Source organism: Abrus precatorius, unplaced genomic scaffold, assembly GCF_003935025.1.
Source record: "Abrus precatorius isolate BTA unplaced genomic scaffold, Abrus_2018 Scaffold3, whole genome shotgun sequence".
NCBI lineage: Eukaryota > Viridiplantae > Streptophyta > Magnoliopsida > Fabales > Fabaceae > Abrus > Abrus precatorius.
This window is the reverse complement of record NW_020874373.1, coordinates 35088899-35113689: the sequence shown is the minus strand read 5'-3', so window position 1 is coordinate 35113689 and position 24791 is coordinate 35088899. Positions and strand designations below refer to the sequence as shown.

The 24791-nt window shown below is 34.5% G+C and overlaps 3 protein-coding genes across 5 annotated transcripts; 1 reads left to right on the top strand and 2 right to left on the bottom strand.

The window, feature by feature from the left end:
• The first annotated feature begins 2150 nt into the window (after positions 1–2150).
• Positions 2151–4930, top strand: LOC113862567 (putative disease resistance RPP13-like protein 3). Its single transcript, XM_027495647.1, has one exon. It carries the CDS (start codon positions 2576–2578, stop codon positions 4928–4930), a length of 2355 nt encoding a protein of 784 aa, XP_027351448.1. The 5' UTR covers positions 2151–2575.
• A 553-nt stretch (positions 4931–5483) lies between these two features.
• Positions 5484–6508, bottom strand: LOC113862566 (uncharacterized WD repeat-containing protein C2A9.03-like). Its single transcript, XM_027495646.1, is given in 3 exon segments — positions 5484–6045; positions 6048–6099; positions 6287–6508. Coding segments are annotated over 3 exon segments (633 nt in total). The 3' UTR covers positions 5484–5686.
• A 7593-nt stretch (positions 6509–14101) lies between these two features.
• Positions 14102–23961, bottom strand: LOC113861804 (aspartic proteinase-like protein 2). 3 transcript variants are annotated; one of them, XM_027494836.1, is made up of 10 exons: positions 23603–23961; positions 23381–23510; positions 22811–23058; positions 21655–21882; positions 20490–20652; positions 20344–20417; positions 19565–19652; positions 17155–17230; positions 15948–16019; positions 14102–14683 (listed from the first exon to the last, which is right to left on the bottom strand). In XM_027494836.1, the coding sequence occupies exons 1-10, from the start codon at positions 23833–23835 to the stop codon at positions 14538–14540; spliced, it is 1458 nt and encodes a 485-aa protein (XP_027350637.1). In that variant the 5' UTR covers positions 23836–23961; the 3' UTR covers positions 14102–14537. The 3 variants fall into 3 exon arrangements, with proteins under 3 accessions (XP_027350637.1, XP_027350638.1, XP_027350639.1); XM_027494837.1 differs by having other exon boundaries at positions 14150–14683; positions 17155–17226; positions 19561–19652; positions 23603–23923; XM_027494838.1 differs by lacking the exons at positions 14102–14683; positions 15948–16019 and adding an exon at positions 19240–19325 and having other exon boundaries at positions 17157–17230; positions 23603–23923.
• Positions 23962–24791: the final 830 nt, after the last annotated feature.

Sequence of the window (24791 nt, the reverse complement as noted above, 5' to 3'; positions counted from 1 at the left end):
TTTTACTTATCTTTTAGCTGTTTTATCAGCAAAAACTTAGTCCAACTTAAGCAGAACATTGCAATCAAAGGATTAATTTGAGACAATAATAGATTTGAAGATTCTCCGATTTTGCTTTCTTAATATACACACAAGTGAAATTAATTTGAAAATGAAGTTTAGCTACCACACCTGCCAAAATATGTAGGGTTACACAAAAAATCTGGATATAAAAAATTAATCTATAACCTAAACTAAACTGAATTAAAAAATCTAAATTTTAAAAAATAAAATATCTAATCTACTTTATTTTTAGTCCAGACATAATTTAAATTTTAGTTTATAAAATTGGATTTACTTTTATAAAAATTGATTTTAGTCTGTCTTTATAACGAACTCGATATCATTTCAGCAATGTTTCAAATTTGAGTTTTTATGTATGTAAACAATTTTCAGTAATAGACTTATTCACCACATTTAAGTATGTGACTTGGGTCACATCTAGATTAAACTAAATAAAAAAAATATCACTTCAAACTTGAGAATAATTGAGATCCATCCATGTGTTATGTAATGAGCAAGTGTCAACTTTTTATGAGTTAAGACTATGAATTCATACATATCACTTAATATTTAATTAATCTAATTTTAATTAATTTAATTTTAATAAATTATGATTAAAAATTATATTAAAAAAATATCATTAAAAATTTTATATTTGTTTTTAAAATTAGAATAATTAAAATAATAAATATATAGATTGAATCATAAATTTTAATTAAATATTTTATAATTATAAATAATAAAAATCAGATTAATCAAAAATTTGAAATTATGACACATATCATGTCATAATTCCCTTAAATTTCTTCCACAATGGAAAAACTGATTAAAAAAAATAGTTTTACTAAGTGGCAAAAATGTCCAAAATAAATAATTTTAAAAAAAATTATTTTAACAATTATTTTTTAAAATATTAAAAAAAATAAAATACTTAAAAATTACTTGGGATTAGTTTTTTATATTAAGATACTTTTAGTAAGTATAATCATACATTATTATGATAATATAAACTATTAATATTTATATTAATAATTTAAATTTTAGTGATCGAATTTTTATTTATATAAAGCTTTTGTGTCTTTGTTTTGGTTTTCTTTATCCATTCGGGCATTCCTTATCCTGCATCTTTTTTTGTACTGTTTTCTCATTCTATTTCCAATACAATTTATTTTCTAATCAACCAAAAAAATCCAGCAGTATAAGAGAATGTACCTGAAAGGGGAATTATTAGCCAACAAGCAGTAATTGAAAAAGGAAGGGAAAAGAAAAAAGAAAAAGATATTCTGCATAACTCAGATTGCTTAGAGAGTGCTCACATTCACTGGCCAAGGAATCTGGAAGATTTATAGGCTGAAACCTTTGTGTCATATTATCTATCTAACATCACAATCATTATTGGAAGCAAATGCATGATGAATTTGTAGAATTGAAAATCGATAGGGGAGAAAAAATTGTTTGTATATTTCTCACACTTTTTGTCAAATAATACAATGATCTATTTATAAAATAAAAAAACTTAAATTCTATTAATAGCCATAAACTACAATCAAAACCCATTATAACCATTTATCAAAAAACATAACTGCTAACTCTTGACTTTTTATTCTAACAAAAAACTGCTGAATTAAAACCAATTAAAACCGGCATTTAAGTTTATTCAACAGAATTTACAAGACTATAATAAATATATATTGGAGTGGTATTGTCAAATGTAAGGGAAGGTAACTTGTTACTGATAAATACTGCAGTAGAAAGAATTTCACAACAAAAACTAGCAAATGCACGAAGAAAATGTTGATTTTTTCATTTAGCTGTTCCATTTTGTTGTCGAGTCGAAAAGACAAAATCTTTGAAAATTAATTCGTTAAGTTTGAAGGAATTCCTAGAATGAAAAGGAGGTATAAATACTCATTTTGTGTGTTAAAATAGCACTGGAAAAAGGTCACTATAGCAATCCCCAACTTATGGGACCATATAATATAGAGCAGATTAATGAATAGGTATATGTTTGCATCAAACACTAATTGGAATTAATATGCTCCAACGTTTCCATGATGATTTACTTACAGCTGTATTATGTGATCATTTCTATAACATTGAATGACCTGTTAATGTGTTGCGTTATTTATTGCTCAGAAGTCTTTACAATACAAACACTCAGTGCCACTCATTTTTCTTCTTCTTTTTCGCTAACATTGTTCCCTTACTCTTTGGCTTTGCATGCTATAGATATGGTGGACGCTACTGTTAGCTTCCTGTTTCAGAACTTGCAACAGCTTCTTGGCGATGAATTCAAGTTGCTTTCGGGAGTTGAGGACAAAATCAACTCCCTCTGGAAGGAGCTCGAGTTTATAGACATCTTCCTCAAGAGCTCCATTGGTAAGCGCAACGACGAGGTTGTCAAAGTAGTGGTCAACCAAATCAGAGATGTTGCCTTTAAGGCCGAGGATGTTATCGACATCTACGTCGCCAGCGTCGCCAAACATAGAAGTAGAAACATAGTGAGCAAGTTATTCCACTTAAAGAACGTTTAATGGTGCTTCACGACGTGGATGCTGAGATAGCGAACATCAAGAACCGTATTGATGAGATCTATAAAAACAGGGAGAGATACGGCATCAAAGGTGCATCCACAAGTGAAGATATTGATGCTATTGCTGCTGAATCACTCCGCGAAAGGAGGAAGGACGTGGAAGAAAAAGACATAGTGGGGTTCGTGAATGACTCAAACTCTGTGATTAAGAAGCTCGTGGGAGAGGGTGATTCAGGTCGCAAAGTTGCTTCCATAATTGGCATGGGAGGGTTGGGTAAGACCACTCTTGCCCGGAAGATTTATAACAACGAACAAGTGAAGAAGTGCTTTCCTCTTCGTGCATGGGGTTATGTGTCCAACGATTATAGAGCGAGGGAGCTTTTGCTGAGCCTTCTCAAGTGTTTGCTGTCCACATATGAATATCATGATTTGTTCAAGAAGAAGGAAGATGAAGTTGAAGATATTGCTGGAAGTGAGGAAAAATTGAAGACAAAGGTGAGAGAATGCTTGAAGGGGAAGAAGTACTTTGTAGTGCTTGATGATATATGGAAAACTAAAGTGTGGAACAGCATAGAGGATGCCTTCCCAGACGATGATGATGGCAGCGTTGGCAGAATACTGATAACTAGTCGTGAAATGGAAGTCCCAAACTATGTTGGAACCATATCTCCCTACCACCTTCCCTTTCTCAATGTAGAAGAAAGTTGGCATCTCTTCTCTAAGAAAGTGTTTCGAGGTAGAGAGTGTCCGTCAGATCTCGAGCCTCTCGGTAGATCCATTGTTGAGACTTGCAAGGGCTTGCCTCTTGCCATTGTGGTCTTGGCTGGGCATGTGTCGAAGAAAGAGAAGTCAGAAAGAGAGTGGACAAGAATCAAGAAGATCACTTGGGATCTTACTCAAGACAAAATGAAAGTGATGGATATACTAAAGCTTAGCTACGACAGCCTGCCTCAAAGATTGAAGCCATGCTTTCTGTATTTTCGAATCTATCCTGAGGACTATGAGATAAGGGCCAGGGATGTGATTCAAATGTGGATGGCTGAAGGGTTCATTCAACCACGTGAAGCTGCAATCCAAGGTGCAGCTGAACCAGAAGATGTTGCAGAGTACTACTTGGATGAGCTAGTGGATCGGAGCTTGGTGCAAGTGGCAAGCAGGAAGAGCGATGGGCGTGTCAAGACATGTCGAATTCATGATCTTCTTCGCGATCTCTGCATATCAGAGAGCAAATCTGAGAAGTTTATGGACATCTGCACAGATCCCAACAACATGGATACCCTGAGCAATGCTAACCCTCGTAGATTGTCCATCCAATGCAAGGAATGGTCTAATGTCTCTACAAACAATTTGAATCAGTTGCGCAGTCATTCCTTGTTCTTCTTTTCTGAGGGGAGAGATTTGCCAGTTCGTCCAAAAAGCTTCAAGTTGGCTCGCCTCATATATTTCAAAGCCGAAGGACTCATGATTGATTGGAAGAGGATGGTCCATCTAAGGTACTTAAGAATAGAATCAAGTGCCAGTATTATTCCAACTTCTATACGCAACCTCAGGAATCTAGAAACGCTTGATGTACGTTTTGCAGAGATGGTCCCCAAAGAAATTTGGAAGCTCAACCGATTGAAACATCTTTATATAAGGATGTCTGCTTTGAAGGTAGAAATCCTACCAAAATCACAAAGGAAAATAAAGGGAAACTTGCAAACCCTCTTGTTAACATGTTCTAAGGGTGAAGATTTGGTGTCCCTGCTAAACAATGACATATTTCCCAGGTTGAGAAAATTAATGTTTTGTTCTTATTATACTTCCAACAAACCATTACCAAGTCTAAACCACCTCACCAATCTCCATAGCCTCAAAATTAATAACTACCTAGAACTTCCATCAGACGCAAATGTGTTTCCATCAAATCTTACAAAGATAACCTTCCATGATTTCTCAGAGCTGGGGAATGTACGCATATTTGTGAAGAACATGAAGACTGTAGGACAGCTTGCCAGCCTCCAAGTTTTGAAACTAATAAAGATCTATACTGGTGTTTACTTTGACATTAATTTTGGAGATGGAGAATTTCCACAACTTAAAGTGTTTCAGATGAGAGGAATTACCGTCAAAAGTTGGAGATTAGAGAAAGGTGCAATGCCGTGTCGCCAAAATCTGGTAATCGATAACTGCCTTTGGTTGGAAGAGATTCCTGAAGAACTCTGGTCGTTGACTACCTTACGAGAAGTGCATGTTTCGAACCCCAACCGAAGATTAGCTGACAGACTCCGAAGCGTTGAGTTGAAGAACGGTTGTAAGCTCATACTCTCGAAACTTGCTTCGGAACTTAGGTCCGAAGAAGAGGGTATAAATTAATATTTTAGCATAAATGTATTAATTACTATGTATAATATTAATTATTTTAATTTAAAATTAAAAAATACAAGTTTTTTCCTTTTGTTCTTTAAAAAAACATTCTTTCAAGGGACAAGTATTGTTACGAGAAAATTGTTGTTTGAAAAGTTATACACGTGGATAAACACACAAAATTTCATGAAAATATTTGACTATTATGGGAAAAAAAAATGAAATTTGATATTTAGGTTTTATCTAAATGAGTAAAAATAAGAAAATCAATAAAGTAACTTTTTAAAGTAATTATATGATTACTAACTAACTTTTAGCTTTAATTTATAGATCAATTTCATATAAATTCCACTAAATAACTTGTACCTGTCTTCTATTTACTAATGTCTTTTTGAAACTTATCTAACAAGGAAAATGTCCTGCTAATTTTTAAAGAGAACGTTCTTCGGAAAGTGTAGATGTCCCCATGGATTGACTAAATCGTTTGGTTCATGTAAAGTACACACAACTAATGCCAATGAACAGAACATTAATAGCAATTTAGCGACTTATGGTGGTGGCATTCACATCAAAAGTTCACAAATACAAGGAATTATGGTGAGCAATGATTACATTGTACAAATATCTTAGGATGCTGTGGTCTTCATTAATCATACTGACCTGCATAAAATACTGCCAAAAACAAAGGAAAAAGATATAGAATCTCAAACAGCTCTATAAATTAACATTAAGGATACTCCTAAATCAACCAGCACGAATCAAAGATCAAAAGTAGGATTCAAGATATTCATATTGATGCCTCCTATTATACTGTAGCAAGCTCGCATAAGTCCGATCCCAGATTCCAATATACATACACTCATCATCAGGACTCAGAGAAACCCCAGAAATTTCCCCAAAGAAATCAATCTCTTGACGTTTTTTATAATCTGCCTTTGTACTATAAACATGCACAAAATCTGCAGGCTCAGCAACCACCATAAATTGACCATCTGAAGAAAACCGAATAGACCGTGTTGCCCCTAGGTTACCCTTGAGAATGGCAATAGGAGACGATAAGTGTCTAGCATCCCATACTCTGCAAGTCTTATCCTGATTCCCCGTTGCGAAGGTATGTCCATCAGATGCCATGCAGAAGCAAAAGAGTAATCACGATGACCAACCAATGTTGCAACAGTCTAAAACATCAAACAAGTCCCAAATATGTTAGTGGAAGTTTCTTCTTAATATGCTGTTTTTGGTGAAGTATAACGCTAAAAAGTAATTTCGTAGTGTTTACTCTCATTGCATTGGTATTTTGCAATTCTGTCTCCCTCTCCCAACCCTTTTCATATCTAGTATGCATTCACTGACCCTTTGAGATGCTTTTTGTGTTTTGGAATCTATCCTGAGGACAACTAGATCACGGCAAGGGATGTGATCCAAATGTGGATGGCTGAAGGGTTCATACAACCATGTGAAGCTGGAATCAAGTGCAGTGGAACCAAAAGATATGCAGAGTACTACTTGGATGAGCTGGTGGATTGCAGCTTGGTGCAAGTGGCAAGAAGGAAGAGGAATGGTGGTGTTAAGACATGTCGCATTCATGATCTTCTCCGTGATCTCTGCATATCAGAGGGAAAATCTGATAAGTTCATGGAGTTTTGCACAGAGCTCAACACCATGGATGCTAATTGTTGAAAATATGCCTGCAACAACTACACACGTAGCTGTTTTATCCAATTTTTTGAATTTTAATTTTCTGTTATTTAAGACCTAGTCATTAGGAGTTTTTGTTTCTGTTTATCAGATTGGATTATTGTTAGTCGTGTCTAAAAATAAGGGATATTTTATTTTGTATGTTTGACTCTAACTCTATTTAAAACGAGCAAGTGAATAATATCTATGCATTCTCTGCAAAACATTTTTATCCTTCTACTCTTATTTTATGTTAACAACAACAAATTGGTATCATGAGCCTTTATCTTTGAGGGATTTGTGAGTTGAGAGAAACACCAATGGAGGATAATACATACACAGTAGGTTCACCGCCAATTTTTTATGGTGAGGAATATGAGTTATGGGCTGCAAGGATGATCTGTCATCTTGAAGCATTGGATCTTTGGGAGGCAGTAGAAGAAGATTATGACGTTCCTATATTGCCTAAAAATCCAACTGTGGCTCAAATGAAGTACCACAAGGAGAGAAAGACAAAAAAGGCAAAGGCAAAAAATTACTTTTTTTCTGCTGTGTCAAAAATCATATTTACAAGAATTATGAATTTCAAATCTGCCAAAGAGGTTTGGGATTATCTCAAGAAACAATATTCTGGTTGTGAAAGAACCAAAGGCATGCAAGTGCTTAACTTGGCTAGAGAATTCGAGATGCAGAGCATGAAGGAGACAGAAACTATTAAAAGTTATGTTGATCGACTGATGAATATAGCAAATAAAGTGCAGCTTCTCGAGAAAGACTTTCCTGATGAAAAAATAGTTCAAAAAATTCTGGTTACTGTACCAGAAAAATATGAATCAAAGATATCAGCATTGGAGGAGTCAAAAGACATGTCAACCATCACCTTGGGAGAATTGGTAAATGCTTTACAGGCACAGGAGCAAAGAAGAATGATGAGACAAGATGAGACAGTACAAGGTGCTTTTCATGTAAAAGCACAAAATTCAAAAGGTGGCAAAAACAACAACAAATGGAAGAACAAAAAGCTAGAAGGTTTCAACGAACAGCAAGGTGAGAACTTTTCCCCCTGTCCACATTGCAAAAAGACAAATCATCCAAAAGAAAGATGTTGGTGGAGGCCAGATATCAAGTGTAGAAAACGTGGTGATTTAGGACATGTAGAGCGAGTCTGCAAGTCTAAATCAAAAGAGGCAAATGTCACCTTGGAGGAGCAAAAAGATGAGCAACTCTTTGTTGCAACATGTTTCACTACAATCAACTGTTCTAGTGACTCATGGTTAATAGACAGCGGCTGCACAAACCACATGACCCACGACGAAAAGCTGTTTAAAGAGCTTGACAAAATCACCATTTCCAAAGTAAAAATTGGAAATGGTGATTTCATCTCAGTTAAAGGGAAAGGGACCATCGCTATTGAAAGCTTGACAGGTTTGAAGTATATCTCTGATGTTTTATATGTGCCTAACATTGACCAAAATTTGCTTAGTGTTGCACAACTTGTGGAAAAGGGCTTCAAAGTCATATTTGAAAATAATTGGTGCTTGATCAAAGACGCAAAAGGCAAAGATGTATTTAGAGTGAAAATGAGATCTAAGAGCTATGCTCTAAATCTGATGGAGGAGGAGCAAATAGCTTTTTTGAGCACAACCACCAATGCTAATCTATGGCACAAAAGACTTGAACATTTTCATCTTGCAGGACTGTTATACATGCAGAAACATGCCTTAGTGAAAGGTGTCTCGATGCTTGAAGACAAGTTGGTAGATTGTGTGGCTTGCCAACTTGGTAAACAAGTCAGAAAACCATTTCCTCAAACCACTTGGAGAGCAACTCAAAGGCTACAACTTGTTCATACAGATGTTGGGGGACCTCAGAGAGTATTGTCTTTAAATGGTAATAAATATTATATTACTTTTATTGATGATTATACTAGATACTGTTGGATTTATTTCTTTAAATCCAAGACTGGGGTTGCCAATATTTTCTGGAAATATAAAGCATTTGTGGAGAATCAAAGTGGTTGCAGGTTACAAATAATAAGGTCTGACAATGGAAAAGAATATACAAATGACGTTTTTGATAAATTTCATGAAGAAGCTGGCATTGAGCACCAACTTACAGTACCATACAACCCACAACAAAATGGTGTAAGTGAGAGAAAAAATAGAAGCATCATGGAGATGACAAGGTGCATGTTACATGAGAAAGATTTGTCAAAGAAGCTGTGGGCAGAGGCAGCAAGCACTACTGTATTTTTGCTGAATAGGCTGCCAAGTAGAGTTTTGAACAAAAGAACTCCATTTGAAGGCTGGTTTGGGTACAAACCAGATTTACAAAATTTGAGAATTTTTTGTTGTGTTTGTTTTTCTTATGTTCCACAGGTTAAAAGGGACAAACTTGACAAAAAGGTTGAACCCGGAGTTTTCATCGGATATAGTAGCACGACTAAAGTTTACAGAATTTTTCAACCACAAAATGGAAAAATTCTTGTGAGTAGAGATGTAAAGTTCATGGAAGATCAACAGTGGAGTTGGGAGAAGCCAGTAAGAAAGCACCTTCTAGAAACTCCACAACTCCTTGATGATGAAGTTGATGAAATTCCTGTCAGAGGTACAAGATCTTTATCCGAGATTTATCAAAAGTGTAATGTGGCTGTCTTAGAACCTGCTGAATTTGAAGAAGCCGAAAAGGATGAGAAGTGGATTAATGCTATGAAGGAAGAACTTAAGATGATTGAAAAAAATGACACTTGGGAGCTAGTAGATCGACCTCAACACAAACAACCCATAGGAGTCAAATGGGTTTATAGAACTAAACTAAATGCAGATGTTTCTATAAATAAACACAAGGCCAGGTTGGTGGTAAAAGGTTATGCTCAAGTGTTTGGAGTGGATTTTTCAGAAACGTTTGCTCCCGTTGCACGTCTCGATACAATCAGAATGCTGCTTGCTTTGGCTGCACACAAAGGTTGGGAAATTTACCATTTAGATGTAAAATCTGCATTTTTAAATGGTTATTTGCAAGAGGAGATATTTGTGGAGCAGCCAGAGGTATTTCGAGTTAAGGAACAAGAAGATAAAGTTTACAAGCTAAAGAAAGCCTTGTATGGTCTTAAACAAGCTCCAAGGGCTTGGTATGGAAGAATTGATGATTATCTTAAAAAACTTGGATTTATTAAAAGTCCAAATGAAGCTACATTATATGTGAAAATGGCAGGAGGTGATTTAATTATAGTTTCTATTTATGTTGATGACCTCTTTGTGACAGCCACTAATGAAAAACAAATGATGGAGTTCAAAACTGAAATGCTTCAAATGTTTGAGATGACAGATCTTGGTTTAATGTCCTTTTTTTTTGGAATGGAGGTGAAGTAAGAAAAAGATGGAGTTTTTCTATGTCAAAAAAAATATGCAAAAGAAATACTAAAGAAGTTCTGCATGGAGGACTGCAAAAGCATTAATACACCAATGAACCAGAAAGAAAAATTCAGCAAAGATGATGGAGCCGATAAGGTAGATGAATATCATTATAGAAGTATAATTGGTTGCCTAATGTATCTTAGTGCAACTAGAACTGATATCATGTTTGCAGTAAGTGTCCTTTCAAGATTTATGCATTGTGCTAGTGAGGTCCATCTTCAAGCTGCCAAACGGATTGTGAGATATGTCAAGGGAACTATAAATTATGGCATCAAGTTCACTCACTCTCAAAATTTTCAGTTTCAAGGATATTCTGATAGTGTTTGGACTGGTTCAAATGATGACATGAAAAGTACAACAGGTTACTGTTTCAGCTTTAGTTCGGGTATGTTTTCATGGAGTTCCAAAAAACAAGATATAGTGGTTCAAAGCACAGCTGAGGCAGAATATGTGGCAGCCACTGCAGCTGTGAATCAAGCTATTTGGTTACGACATATACTTTTTGATCTACATATGGAGCAAAAAGAGCCAACACAGATTTTTGTTGATAATCAAGCAGCTATTTCCATTTCAAATAATCTTGTTTTTCATTGCAAGACTAAGCATTTTAAGATTAAGCTATTTTTCTTAAGAGAAGTACAAAGAGAAGGTGAAGTCAAACTTCTTTATTGCAGAACTGAAGATCAAAGTGCAGATGTTTTAACAAAAGCTCTTCCAAAATCTAGATTTGAAGCTTTGAGAAATAAATTAGGTGTTTGCAGCTATTGAGGCAAGGAGGAGATTTGTTGAAAATATGCCTGCAACAACTGCACACGTGGCTGTTTTATCCAATTTTTTGAATTTTAATTTTCTGTTATTTAAGACTTAGTCATTAAGTGTTTTTGTTTCTGTTTATCAGATTGGATTATTGTTAGTCGTGCCTAAAAATAAGGGATATTTTATTTTGTATGTTTGACTCTAACTCTATTTAAAACGAGCAAGTGAATAATATCTATACATTCTCTGCAAAACATTTTTATCCTTCTACTCTTATTTTATGTTAACAACAACACTAATCCCCGTAAATTGTCCTTCCACTGCGAAGTAGGGTCTAATTTCTTTGCAAACAATTTTAATCAACTGCGTAGTACACGTTCCATGTTCTTCTTTTCTGAAGTGGATGACTTCTCTCGGGATATTGTGAAAAACTCCACCTTGGTTCGAGTGCTACATTCTAAATCCTTAATAGTGTCTTATTGGAAGATGATGATCCATCTAAGGTACTTGAGAATAAATACAGACCATGGCATTCCATATTCTGTAGGCAGGTTTTGGAATTTAGAAACACTTGATATGAGAAAAGCAGGGACGCTGTCAAGTGAAATTTGGAAGCTCGAGCAACTGAGACATGTTTATTTAAAGATATATAAAAGGGTAGAGTGTTACCAAAATCACATATGAAAATAAAGGGAAATCTGCAAACTCTCTGTTTAGAGGTATCAGATGGTGAAGGAATGATATCCCTGCTTTGGAATGAGATATTTCCCAGGTTAAGAAAATTAGATTTGTGCTTATATTATGAAGATCGCCAGCACTTACTACCAAGTCTATCCCACATCTGCAATCTTCTTAGCTTGAAAATATGTGGTGCTCTACTACTTCCATCAGATGCAAATGCGCTTCCATCAAAACTTACCAAGATAAACTTGGAACGAAATATGCCTTCATTTACGACTCTGGAACGGCTTGCCAACCTCCAAATTTTGAAACTAATAGATTGCTTTGGCAGTGGCAGTGATCTTTTCTTTCACCTTAATGTCGATGTTGGACAGTTCCCACAGCTTCAAGTGTTTGAGATGAGGGAAGTGAAACTCACAAGCTGGAGATTGCAGGAAAGTGCAATGCCTCGTCTTCAACATTTGGTTATTGATGACTGCAAAAACTTGATAGGGCTTCCTGAACGACTCTGGTCCTTGACTACCATGCAAGAAGTGTGTGTTTTGAAGCCCAAAATCACAAATGAAAATAAAGGGAAATCTGGAAACCCTCTTGCTAAAAAGTTATGATGGTCAAGGAATGTTTGCCCTGTTGAACAATATGACATATTTCCCAAGTTGAGAAAATTAGTCTTGAAATGTACATCTTCAGGTTTTGGCGAACAATTACCTAGTCTATGTCACCTCAGCAATCTCCAAAGCCTGAAAATAATTGGGATACAGTTACATCTTTCATCAGATGCAAATGTGTTTCCAACAAATCTTACCAAGATAACCTTGAAAGATATATTCGTTAAAAATGCATTGTTATTTTTAAAGAATATCAAGACTCTAGGACAGCTTGCCAACCACCACATTTTGAAACTAATAAAGATCTATGGTGGTGTTTCCTTTGACATTAATTTTGGAGATGGAGAATTTCCACAACTTAAAGTGTTGCATGTGAGGGAACTAAGTGTAAAGGGATGGACACTAGAGAAAAGGGCAATGCCGTGTCTCCAAAATCTGGTCATCTATAGCTGCCTTGACTTACATGAGATTCCTGAACAACTCTGGTCCTTCACTACCTTACAAGAAGTGCATGTTTGGAAGCCTTCTGATAGATTGTCCCAGAGCCTCCGAAATGTGGAGTTGAAGAATGGTTGTAAACTCATAATCTTAGCTGCTCTATAATGTCACTGGTGACTGCCACATTTCCATGTCTACTTTCTTTTTCCTTCTTCCTCTTTGTTGTAATTTTGTAACTTTATTTATATCTTTATTGTAAAAGGCTTTTATTTTACTTTCCTTCATTTGTTTGATGTGTTGTTTTCTCTAACAATAAATTGATGGTTTTGCAATAATTTTCCACTCCCCACCCTCTTTTTTCCATTCCAATAGTACGTATTATGTTTTTGTTTGTTTGTTGGGTGTTGTTTCATGTCTCCTTTATCATGGCTAATGTTATTCTCACTATCTCTCGGTTGTGTCCCATTATTTTGCCAACTAATACACCTGAAATCTACTCGCAAAATTGCCTATCAGTATTAGGAAGAATAAAATGCATGCCATGTATGTTTTCACATATGGAATGAACATGGGGAAGAAGATTGATTTCATTTTTTTTTTAAGCACATGATTTCATTTATATTTTAACAGTCTTTTTAACATGTACTCAAAATAAATAATAAAAAATTATGTGTAGTACATTTATATCAAAAGTAATAAGATATCATAGTTTAATAAATTAACAGTGTTAAAGGTTACAATTTATATTAAGAATTTACATAAGACGTTAATTAGAAAACCGATAGTTTAATAACGACTGTGAAATATGACAAAACTCAAAATGACTCGCCAGCCATATTGTTTGCATGATTGTTCTAGTCAATATCAATAGCTAAAATAGTAGTTTGGTCAGACGGTCAAAACGAGGAAAAATTACTGTTTATTCAAAGATTAGTTGAAGGAAATATTCAATTTTATATTCTGAAGTTTTTAAGAACTAGAATAATCGAGTGAAACACGAGGAAGCCTACACTGATGGAATGCATTCGGTCTTTCTTTATTATTTTGTTAGTTTCACATTTAAAAGTAATCTTAATTTTGATTTCGCGGCGGTAGTCAATACTTGAAATATAGTTAAATCGTCTGATGGAAAGCAGGAAAAAAAACATTGTATATATTCGTGATGATTGTACCCCACGAACTATAAAGGTTTAATTATAAATTTTACCCAATTCATTTAAACCTAAGTTAAACAGGTTTTTTTTTTGGTCCCCAAGTTAAGCAATTATTTTTTGTCAGACACAAGTTAAACAGGTTAAAGTCCCAAGTTAACAACCCAAACCATGGGCTAAATTTTAACCACATACCAGGATGGGTCAGATGAAGGCTAGCAATTTCATAGGTCCGTTTATTCTGTAGTCAACCCAGTCCAACTTGCACAATGATAACTGATCGGCTCGCAGAGCGAACTGTTACATATCAGATTGACCCATATAGCCATGATTTGTCATAGTATAGTAATCATATTCCTGACATGACTATTTAACTGTAAACTAATTATGCACCCAAAAAAGATTATTTGCTCCAAAGTAAACCGTTGGCTATAAATTACACTTTCTAAATATCTAAAAAGCTGATGTTAATTATTAATAAAACATTCATTCTGCACCTTGCTAAATAGGTCGAACAAAGGGAACCAGCACGGAAATGCTAAAATAACTTGTGTCAAATAGTCGCAACTATAACTTGAATTCCATGACTAACTTGTAGATTATTAATTATACATTTGGCAGAGACCCAAGCTAAGTCAAAAACCAAAGTCTAATAACATATACAGTTGGCGGTAAGCTTTTATAATTTACAGATTCACCATGGGGAGAAAAATTTTACCCACAGCGAAGGTTCCCAATGGTCAGCTTCCTAGCTTTCCTTGAAATCATATTTAGATATCATGGAAGTTCCTGAAGAGTCAATTTCTCATATAGCATTTTTTATGCTCTTTCTATTTGTAATTCCTTTAACCATAACTTTGACTGGGGTATATGTATTAGTTGCTCCATCTCAATAAAACAATTTGTGAAGTTGTGCAATTAGAAACGAGATAATCACCCGGTTGATGTTTAAAACGCAAGCAGAAGAAATAGTGTGGAAACCAACTAAATGGACCGTTCCCGTCCGCTCATCCCGCACTTTAATGCTTGAAGAACCTGAGATACAATATATAGAAGAGATTTTTTTAAATGAGCAATTATCCTAAAGGAAATAATGCAGGTCAGTCGAAATTGATTTCTTATAATTTGCTTGGCAATTCTACTGAAGCCTTCCTTATATAACATGGCAATCAATATTTATTTCATCAATAAGACATAAGCAATCTAAAATGAACTAATTAATTAGTGGTTAAAGGAAATCATCGAGGACCATATTTTTACATCAAATACCTGACGATGAGCAAGCACCGAATTTGAACTGAATCAACATACATGGAACTATGCCTTTCTCAAAATTAAAAACTAAGGGTCATTTTCAATTTTCACAAACAAATACAAAAATGTCACATTTTTTCATTTTATTCAGTTTTCAAATAACTGTAGATAAAAATATAACAACAATAATCATCAAATCTTATCTCACTACGTGAGGTCAGATAAATGAATCATTATTAAACTCGGTCAAAAATTAAATTCTTAAAAATATTATTTATCACTATAACTCTTCTAATAATTTTCTTAAATTCTTTTGGATCTCTCTCTACCTTTTTTACTGAACTAAATATTTGTAGATAAAAATAACGAGAAAATGAAAAGAATAACCTTGTTTTCACTATTTCCTATACTAATATATAAAAAAAGAAAAACATGAAAATGATATGATATTTGTGTAATTATTTGTGAAAATAGAAAATAAAATTTAAAAAAAAAAAGTTGCACACTAGAATCCCATACTTCTAATGTAAGATTAGATCCTTAACAATGCTCTGATTCCCATGTAGCAAATTATTTAATGTTAAACATACTAATCAGAAACATGACGCACTCTTGTTTATCTAGGCAGTCAACAAGAACACTAACGTGTAAGTACACAGCTAGAAAAGTTGGATAATCCATTTAATCAAACCAATTCATCATAGTGCAATGTGAGACGTGGACGTTTGTTTATTTCTTTTGCTATATATATTTTCATAAAAATCTACAAATACTAAATACTTTTCATTTATATTATTTAGCATATCCACACATTCAATTTTCAAAAAACCACCCATATCTGTACTCGATATAAGTACCATACCCATATTCATGTAACATAGTCCAGCACTTAGTATAAGACAGAGGAAATCAGCAAATATAAGACAGAAGAAAGCACAAAAGACTTGTTTGATGGCAAGAAATTATTCATCACCTATGAAATTTGCGAAAACATTAAAATATCCAAAATACCAGAGGCCATACAGCACTAAGAAATGATACTCACAGTTGTACTCAGTCCATCCAATAGCCTGATTTTCAAGGTCATAAAAGACAAGTTTATTTGAAAGCACTAAATCTGCAACAAATAAAAATATACGTGAAGCTGCAGAGCAAGGTTATGAAAAGCAAACTTTCTAGCGATCCAAAATGATTGTTGATAACCCTGTTATAATTAGAATAATTATATCAAGGGAGAAAAATCAGGAAATATCTTCCAGCAGTAAAAAAATACATTTATTAGGATATTTACCTTGCAATTTCTTAGCAGGTTACTGAGATTAATTTTATCGAAAGTACATAAATATTTGCTCCACAACAGAAGCACAATATGGAACTAAGTTTGATATACTGTCCACCAGTTGCAGCACAAAGTTCTGGCTAAATGCCCGGTCACCAAAATAAAACCCCAACTTACCCAGGAGAGGGCCACTAGCAAATATCATATAATTAGTATTAGTCTTGTTAGGCCAGTAAATGATATCTCCTCTTGTCACCCAAACCAGACAGGAGGAAGGCACATTTCATTTTCAAGTTATCCAAGAATTTAGAGATCTTAATCATGATTGAGGAATCAAGATGTGGTAAAAAATAAGTGGCCAAATCAAGTATGTGACCACTTTAGAATAACACATCCAGCCAAATTGCTAAAAGTTTGAGGAATTAGTCCTCCACATTGTAACCAGCCAATAAAAAATGACATAAAAAATATACAGACCAATAATGTAGTACAAACTTTTACTACTGTTCTCCAGAAACAAGATAATTACAAGCAAATTGCTGCATAAGGTTGTCAGAACCTACATTCACAATTTTAAGACCTTCTTAGTTAAATCCTCTTTGACTTTATACCTATGATTTAGGTCCTCTGTTTATAGCAACAGAGGATTTAGTCATTGAAAGACAATTTCTATTAACTAATTATACCAAAAAAAAAAAAAAACACAACACAACCCAATTTCTTTCAAATGTCCACCTAAAAAGCTTACATGATCCTATACAAATGCATTCCACACCAAGCATTCATAATGTACTGCTCTTGTTTATTTCAGAACTCAGATGTGGTTCAAAATTTTTTTATCTCTCAATGCTGCAAAAGAATTGCCCTCCTTTTTCTCTTATAATGGCTATGATAGTCTCCTAAAGCTAGAAGCAGTATTCAGCAAATTAGTGGTAAATCCTTATTGGTAAAGAAGAAAATCTCAAGAAAATACCTCCCAATAAGGTCATATTTTTGCTATCTCTTGACTGTGTCCCACTATTTTGCCAACCAATACACCAGAAATCTCCCTGCAGATGCACATTAGATTTAATTAATAGCAATGTATATAAAGATTATCGATACAAAAATTATTGACATATAAAAATTATTAGAAATCATAAAATGTACACCCTGAATGCTTTCACATGGAATGAATATGGAGAAGATAAGGAGAGAAGACTGATATCATTCATCATGGATCATAACTAGAACTGTGGGAAAAGTTCACTACTTATGTTTCAAAGTATGATCTAAACGAAACTTCAAAAACAAAATATAATTCTCAGATACAGAGCACTGATGAATTACTCATTTACAGTTTCGTAACACCAGCCAGTAGAATATGAGATCAAATTCAAAATGAGGTGTCAGCCATATCAATGTGCAAGTGTTCACATAGCCATTGATACAGTCACTCATTATAAAAGAACCATGAGGCCCAGAATATTTCTTAATGGATATGAAGCATAGAAGGTCTACTCAGTTCATTTTGTTCTCAGAATAGTACATTTCATGGTAGTTAAATCAAGATTCAAATCGTGAATCAAAAAACTTATTTTTTAAATCGTGAATCGAATCGTATAGTGAATCATAAGATTCATGACCATTGCTAAAACTATAATAAAAATTAAATACATATATATTGACATTTTATAATCATAAAATGAAACATAGTACAAAGATTCAAGACACATCAATCACAATGACACCAAAAAAGTTGTAACTGCATAAATCATTCATATAAAATAGGAGAAGACAAATATAAAATAGAACCATTAGCTCCCCCAACAGCAAACAACAAAGAAAAAAATTAGGAGAAAACAAATATAAAATAGGAACTGTTGAAGAGCATGGGGGGCAGAGCACGGGAATGAATGAGAAAGAACTTGAGGGACCACAAAAAATAAATGAAGGGACCACCAAAAATCTAAAGTGAAAAGCAACAAAATAAGAAGAGTGGAGAAGAAAAGCACAGCGCGCGGGAACAGAGAAAAAAAGGATTTCTTTCACTATAAAATAGCGGGTCTGATAGGGTGGATCTCAGATAGGCATTTTTATGTGGAAACAGTAATTTTCGCAAAAAAAAAAAGGTTTTTAGGGAATTGGGTTGGGTTTACGGCTGAATCGCAGTGCGCCCCGAAAATCGCGATTCAGGATCCTAAGATTCATGCGATTCCGACAATGATTCCCAACAAAAAACAATATGCCATACGATTTGTATCGTCCCGTGGCTGAATTGTTACATTTCGGTAGAATCGTATTGCAATACCTGCTGTTAGAAAATGCTGTAGCCTCTAGGTGTATAAAATTTGTTGCTGAAGGTGTAGTGAAAAAACTTATTACAGAAGAATATTAGGATATTGTTTTGTGAAGATATAACAAAATTGTACCTTAATTCAAACTATAGGTAAACCTTTCCGTAACTCAACTTTCAATAAAAGCACCATTTTTTATGACTTAAACACATGAAAAGAGGCAAACCCAAAAGACTAGTCCATCAAGCAAGAGAGTCTCAAGGTATAAGTATCACATTGAGCATCTCATTCTACTCAATGTGAGACTCATTACAATGACTGTATTAAAAAGCACAAGCAGCAAATTACTTAGAATTTCTAGGCAAGATAACAACCAAAAAGTTCAAAATATTGGAGATGCCATTTGATTAGAGAACCCAAATATAACTTGCTAAAACTATTTTGCAAGTGCAATTTCTGGCCAAGCCTCTTGGAAGACCTCACTTTAGTGATCTTCTTAGCAAACACTTTAGTGATCTTCTTAGCAAACTCAGGGTAGCAGACTATTTCAATATAGAAGGGAATGTTGGAACAAATTGTACCTAGTCCCCACCTTTGTATTAAAGGGGGAATGCTAGAATACTGTTAGAAAACAGTTGAATGTAACTTTCTGTTTCTATTATAACTGTCATCCAACTGTTAGGTCGTCACTTGTTACACAGCTTGTAGTCCAAGCCATTACAATATAAATATTGGTTCACTTTGTATTCAGATTAATCAATCAACTCAGCAATATAAACGACCTTTCTTCTCTTAACTTTCCTCTCTATTTTAGATTCTATCAAAAAATGATGAATTCAGTAAGTGCACGTCCATGTTCTGTCTCACCCTGTACTACAAATTTCAAGTATAAAACCAGAATCCGTAATTGTAGTTGGAAACTTGGAATGCAGCCCTAAACAGAAAGCTTATGCAATTAAGTATGCAACATTTAAGAAAGGGATAACAAAGATGAGGCAAGATCACTAAATATTGACAGAAAAGGATGACAATAGGCCTCAAAACAAGCCAAATAAACCTCTGATGACAAAAATAAAAAAAATCTAATGGTATTTGCAACATACTTACAGAGGGAAACAAATAATCATGTGGATAAACCTTCAATGAGAGTCCATTTGCAAAATAAAATGTGACAGCTGGAAATCCATCATCAACACTGCAACATAAAATCCAATAGTGCCATTATACTCATGATGAAGCTGTGCTGACATAAAGGCATAGGATTTGAAAAGGGTGCAGACCAGTTATTGAAATATACTCAATAAGAAAGTTCAGAAAACTAAACTTACAAAATTTTGTAACTTAAGAAATATCACAAAGGCATTAGAAAATTGGATCTAACTCGTTCTCAAAAGCTAACTCAAGAGGAGAGGACTACTTAAGTCATATAAAGAGTATCTTAACTATATTACTAGCCAATATGAGACACTTTAGCACACTCCCTCCCACCTAAGACTGAACATTTGGTGCATGAAGTTTGTAGGACTAGACATTTGCAAGTGACCCAACATTAAAAATGGATACACTTTGCAACCATATTAAAAAAATCCAACCTAACTCACTCTAAAAGCAAACTCAAGTGAAGAGGATTGCTCAAGCCTCATAAGAAGTATCTTGGCTATACTTCTAATCAATGTAGAACATCTTAACACCTCACACCCATTCCTAGTTAACCTGGAACATCTTAATAGTTAATACAATGTGATACATTTTAGTAAATGTTATTTCTTTTTTCTTTCTCCCTCTCTCTACACCTAAAACACTACAAAGACAAGATTATGATAAATCCCCAGTTACAGTAACTATACAGTACAAGGATTAATGAATATGCATGTTATGCATAATACCTCTCAGGATATTGAAAGCATGTATACTCATCATGGAGAGTCTGAACTTTTAGGTCTGGTTGCTGAGAAATTATCTAACAAAGGAAAGAAATTCAAACAACTGTAATGTAAATTTAGTAATATACAAAAATTCAGACTTTATATACCTTGTAAACTAGTGGCTCATAAATTGATTCGGGTAAATAGGCCAAGGTTGTACCACTGTCAATTATTGTCCCTTTTCTTTCCCCTTGCGCTAACACATCTGTTGATAGACTAAGGAAAGTATGGCCAACTTGAACCGCTGTCATGTTGACATTGTAATGTGGCCTAAAACACATTCAAATGTCATATATCTCTCAAAATATGGATTTTTGTAAACCAATATCTGATAGAAGGGAGACTAAGTATCAAAGTAAGAAAGGGAGAGGGAAAATAATAGTATTATACTATTATATCCTTATAAGCATTAATGGAGGGGAAAGGAGTGTCAATAAAATGTCAAGGATAATTTGTTTGTACAATCCGAAAATTATAAAGCACTTATTCTCCCCTCTAGATCCCCCCAACATTGAAGGGAGACAAAATTTGGAGGGGAGGGATTTTAGCTCCCTCACCCCCCAACATTGAGACAATTCACTAATGATTCTAGCAGAAGTCACCAATCATTATGTTAAACAAGGGATCCAGTAAGGACAGGTTAGATTAGAAATACATATGTTGTTCACATGATAAGACAACTCAAATCAAACAAGACTACAAGAAAGGAAATAGATGCATTTAATAGTGTTAAGAAAACAAGATGCAAGATTTAGTAATTTAAACACATTATATATGTTCTATTCTATCATAACATAGAAGTGCCGTGGAGAATGTGAATTATTATGTAACCACTATAAACTTATGGAATTTAAGCTCTATTAATAATCTTCTTTCTTTAATGTTGAGCTTACTTTGAATTATATTATCACAGACATACATTGTCCCCCCACCCTTTTGAAAAAAATAATTAAGTTTACAAAGAATAATTTGGGGTTGACTTTTATTGAGATTTAATAATCATAGGTGATCTATAAAACCATTAATGATAATAATCCACAATCCTAAAAGTGAATTAGAAACTACTCACATGTGACACTCAAACTCAATAATATAAGCTGCATGTTCTATTCTAGCATAGGACACATCAATAAAATATTTGCATAACATATAATGTGGACATTCTGACAAATAACATGATAATAAAACTAAAAGAACTTATCCAGAAGAGTAATTAAAAATAATTTAAGAAAAATTAATTTCATTCTGAAGTGTATTAAATGAATGGCATACTGGTCCGGTAATAATGGAGTCATGTTCACTCTAGGTTGCACAACATGTCCAATAGCAAATATACCACCTCCGTTTACTCCGTTTAAGCAATGAGCAAACATCTTTTTCACTTTGCCAGAAGCAGCAAGTTGTGAAATCATTGAAGAATTAGCTTTTCCAAATCCAAGTATCCCATCAAGTGCTTCTTCATTTGAGGAACTTAGGTCTCCAGATTGTCTAGCACCACACCTACAAAACAAAAAAATCTCATTTTAAATAAAAGAGAGAGGGGTAAATATGAACCAAAGGATATATTTCAATACACAGTTAAATTATCATACACAATAAGAACCACTAGGAAACCATTATAACACCAGAATCACATCAGGCTGTAAAAGTAATAGAAAAGGTAAAGGAGTGTTGCATACGTTAAGGTGTTCCATTAACCAGCTCAATATTTACTAAACCATTTTATTTAAAGCATGTTTGACAAAACTGAAAGTTTTAGCAGTGAAATAGTTTAAATTCAGGCATTGAAATTGTATTAAAGGAAGCTATTAATATTTAACATACCTAATAAGGCTAAAACAAGGAAATTATTGTCCAGGAAATAGTTGCTGTTGATACATTCATTGACTGCACAAGTGCAGAATTATTCAACATTTTTTCACACAAATTTATTTTCAGCTTTAGTAAGGTTGAGATTATAACACTTTGCTTATTAAATCTACAGTAAATTCCAGCTTGGAACACAGCAAAAGAGGACTGCAAAAAGTAAAAGCCTACATCAATATCAACATCAGCAGTCTCACTCTCAGTCTTACTCAAACCAGCAGCAGCTAACCCAAACCTACAATCAAATGTATTTTCTCAGCCACCAATATTTATTTGGTGAGGACTTGGGACCAAATTTATATTCTTCTCAGTAACCATAGTCAACAATTTTGAAAATCGATACCTACACACTGGTACATCCACTTTTATTTTAAGATAATATCCAGATATGAGAAATTATGGTAGTATAGCAACTAAAGCAACAGGATGCATTACAATAAACATACAGAGTTTCTGCATTCATGACTCCTGAGAAATTAAGATCCACTAACAGCAACAGACCAAAAGTAGTAGACATACACAAATACATAACAGCATGCATTACTGCCACAGGAAAACTCACCCAAATATAATACTTCCATTAGCGGAATCAGTTTTAAGGTCCCCAGATACTTGATCATAAAGTACAATATCCTTTACAAAGTAACCAGCAGTCGAGCTCCCATCACCATATATCTCCAGATATGGACAGGAAATGTTAGCAGTGCATCCAGACAGAAGACCCCCATTAATCTCTTTGCAAAACTCTTGATCACAGGGAACTAATTTACCAGAGGATGACTCCTTAATGTCATAGAGTGTAAGGTCCATCTTCAACACCCAAAGAAAAGAAATTCAAATAAATAAAAACATCAGTGTTGACTTGAGGAGGCATGTGAGAAATTCTCGGTTAGGCATGGTCTACATGGGCACTCAAATCATTCTTCAACATAGCAAAATTGTGAAGACCATGATGAAATCAAACCTACCATTAAAAATGGTTTTACACAAGTAAAATAACAATCTGAGCACCTAGGAGATGACATGGTAGACATTGCCTAACTGAGAGAATATCTATCCAAACATGTGAGTAACAACGTTTTAGATTGAACTTGTTAGAGAGTAAAATGATGAAAGAGGGAAAGAGGCATACACCAAGGTTACTTCTGGTGGGGCATTCCATGCACTGAATGCAATTAACCCACATGATATCACTGCCAGTATCAACCTGCAAATAATAATTCTTCGGAGGAGTTCCAATCCCAATTTTAGCATAATAAAGCCTACAAATACACACAACGCGATTAAAAACGACGCGATTCAGAACACAGCACTTGCAATTTAGAATGAATTGAAGGGAATGAACAGTAGGGACCCGACGGCGTCGGGGCGGCCGCTGCCGCCCAAGGGAAGATCGACGCCGGCGAGGAGGGAGAGCTGGCGGCGATAGTCGTGAGCCTTGAGAACGGAAAGGGAGTGGTCCTGACCGGCGTATTTGCACTTGACGTTGAAGACGCCGTGGTTGGCGCCAACACTAGACAGTAACAGAAGCAACCAGGCTGAGATGAAGATGAAGATTCTTCTTCTTGTTCTGCAAGGCATCATCATGACACGCTCTCTCTCTCTCTCTCTCTCTCTCTCTCTCTAATTGATTGATTGGTGAGTTGTGGAAAACGAAGCCGAAGAGAGGGAATGGTAGCTTGAAATTTCTGCGCTTTGCATTGGGTCTGTGTCGAATTTGGGAGTTTGGGGTCCACGCCAGCAGGAGAATCAAGAATCTGATTGGGAGCGCGTGGAAGTCACGACGCTCTGACGCTGGTGGGTGTGATAATGATGCGTGAGTGCTTTTTCCGTAAAGCAGAGGAGAGGAGGATAGAGCCACGCCCATTTCGCTTTGGATAATAACTATTTTTATTTCCAATTGTTCAGTCACATGAATTCCTAGTTTTTCTTGTTCTGCACAGGTCACGTGATGCCCATACAATGCTCTCTTCTACCGAAATGAATGTTTCTTCGGATAAGTCACTTAAGGAGTATTTGGAATATATAGTAGTTTGTAAAATATAGTTTTACTTAATGAAAAAAAAAGCATTTCAACTCAAATTTAAATCATGATTTAGGACCCAAAATTATGCTTGAATACAACTTAATTATGAATGAATTATGACTATCAGGTGTATTATTTTGTGGATAGAATTTATTTTATGTTCTTCAAACTAAAATTTCGTATGGGTAAATTATAATATAAGCATATATTGAATATCGCAGGGTTTAATAGTTTGTTTCAATAAGAGGAAAATAATTATTTATATAAATAGAGAGAAAACAAAAATAATGAAGATTTGATGATGATCAATTTTAAGACTTGGTCAAAAAAATTATGAACTTCTTCCATTATATATATAATTTCGGTTTAACAAAGGTATTTTAATGGAAAGTAAATTTACTTGACTCAAATAAAACAAAAGCATAAACATGTTTGTTTATATTACATTACAGTCATATCCTATTAAGGTTGTTTAAAGAGAAAACAAAATTAAGTTGCCTAGTATATTTTGGTAATA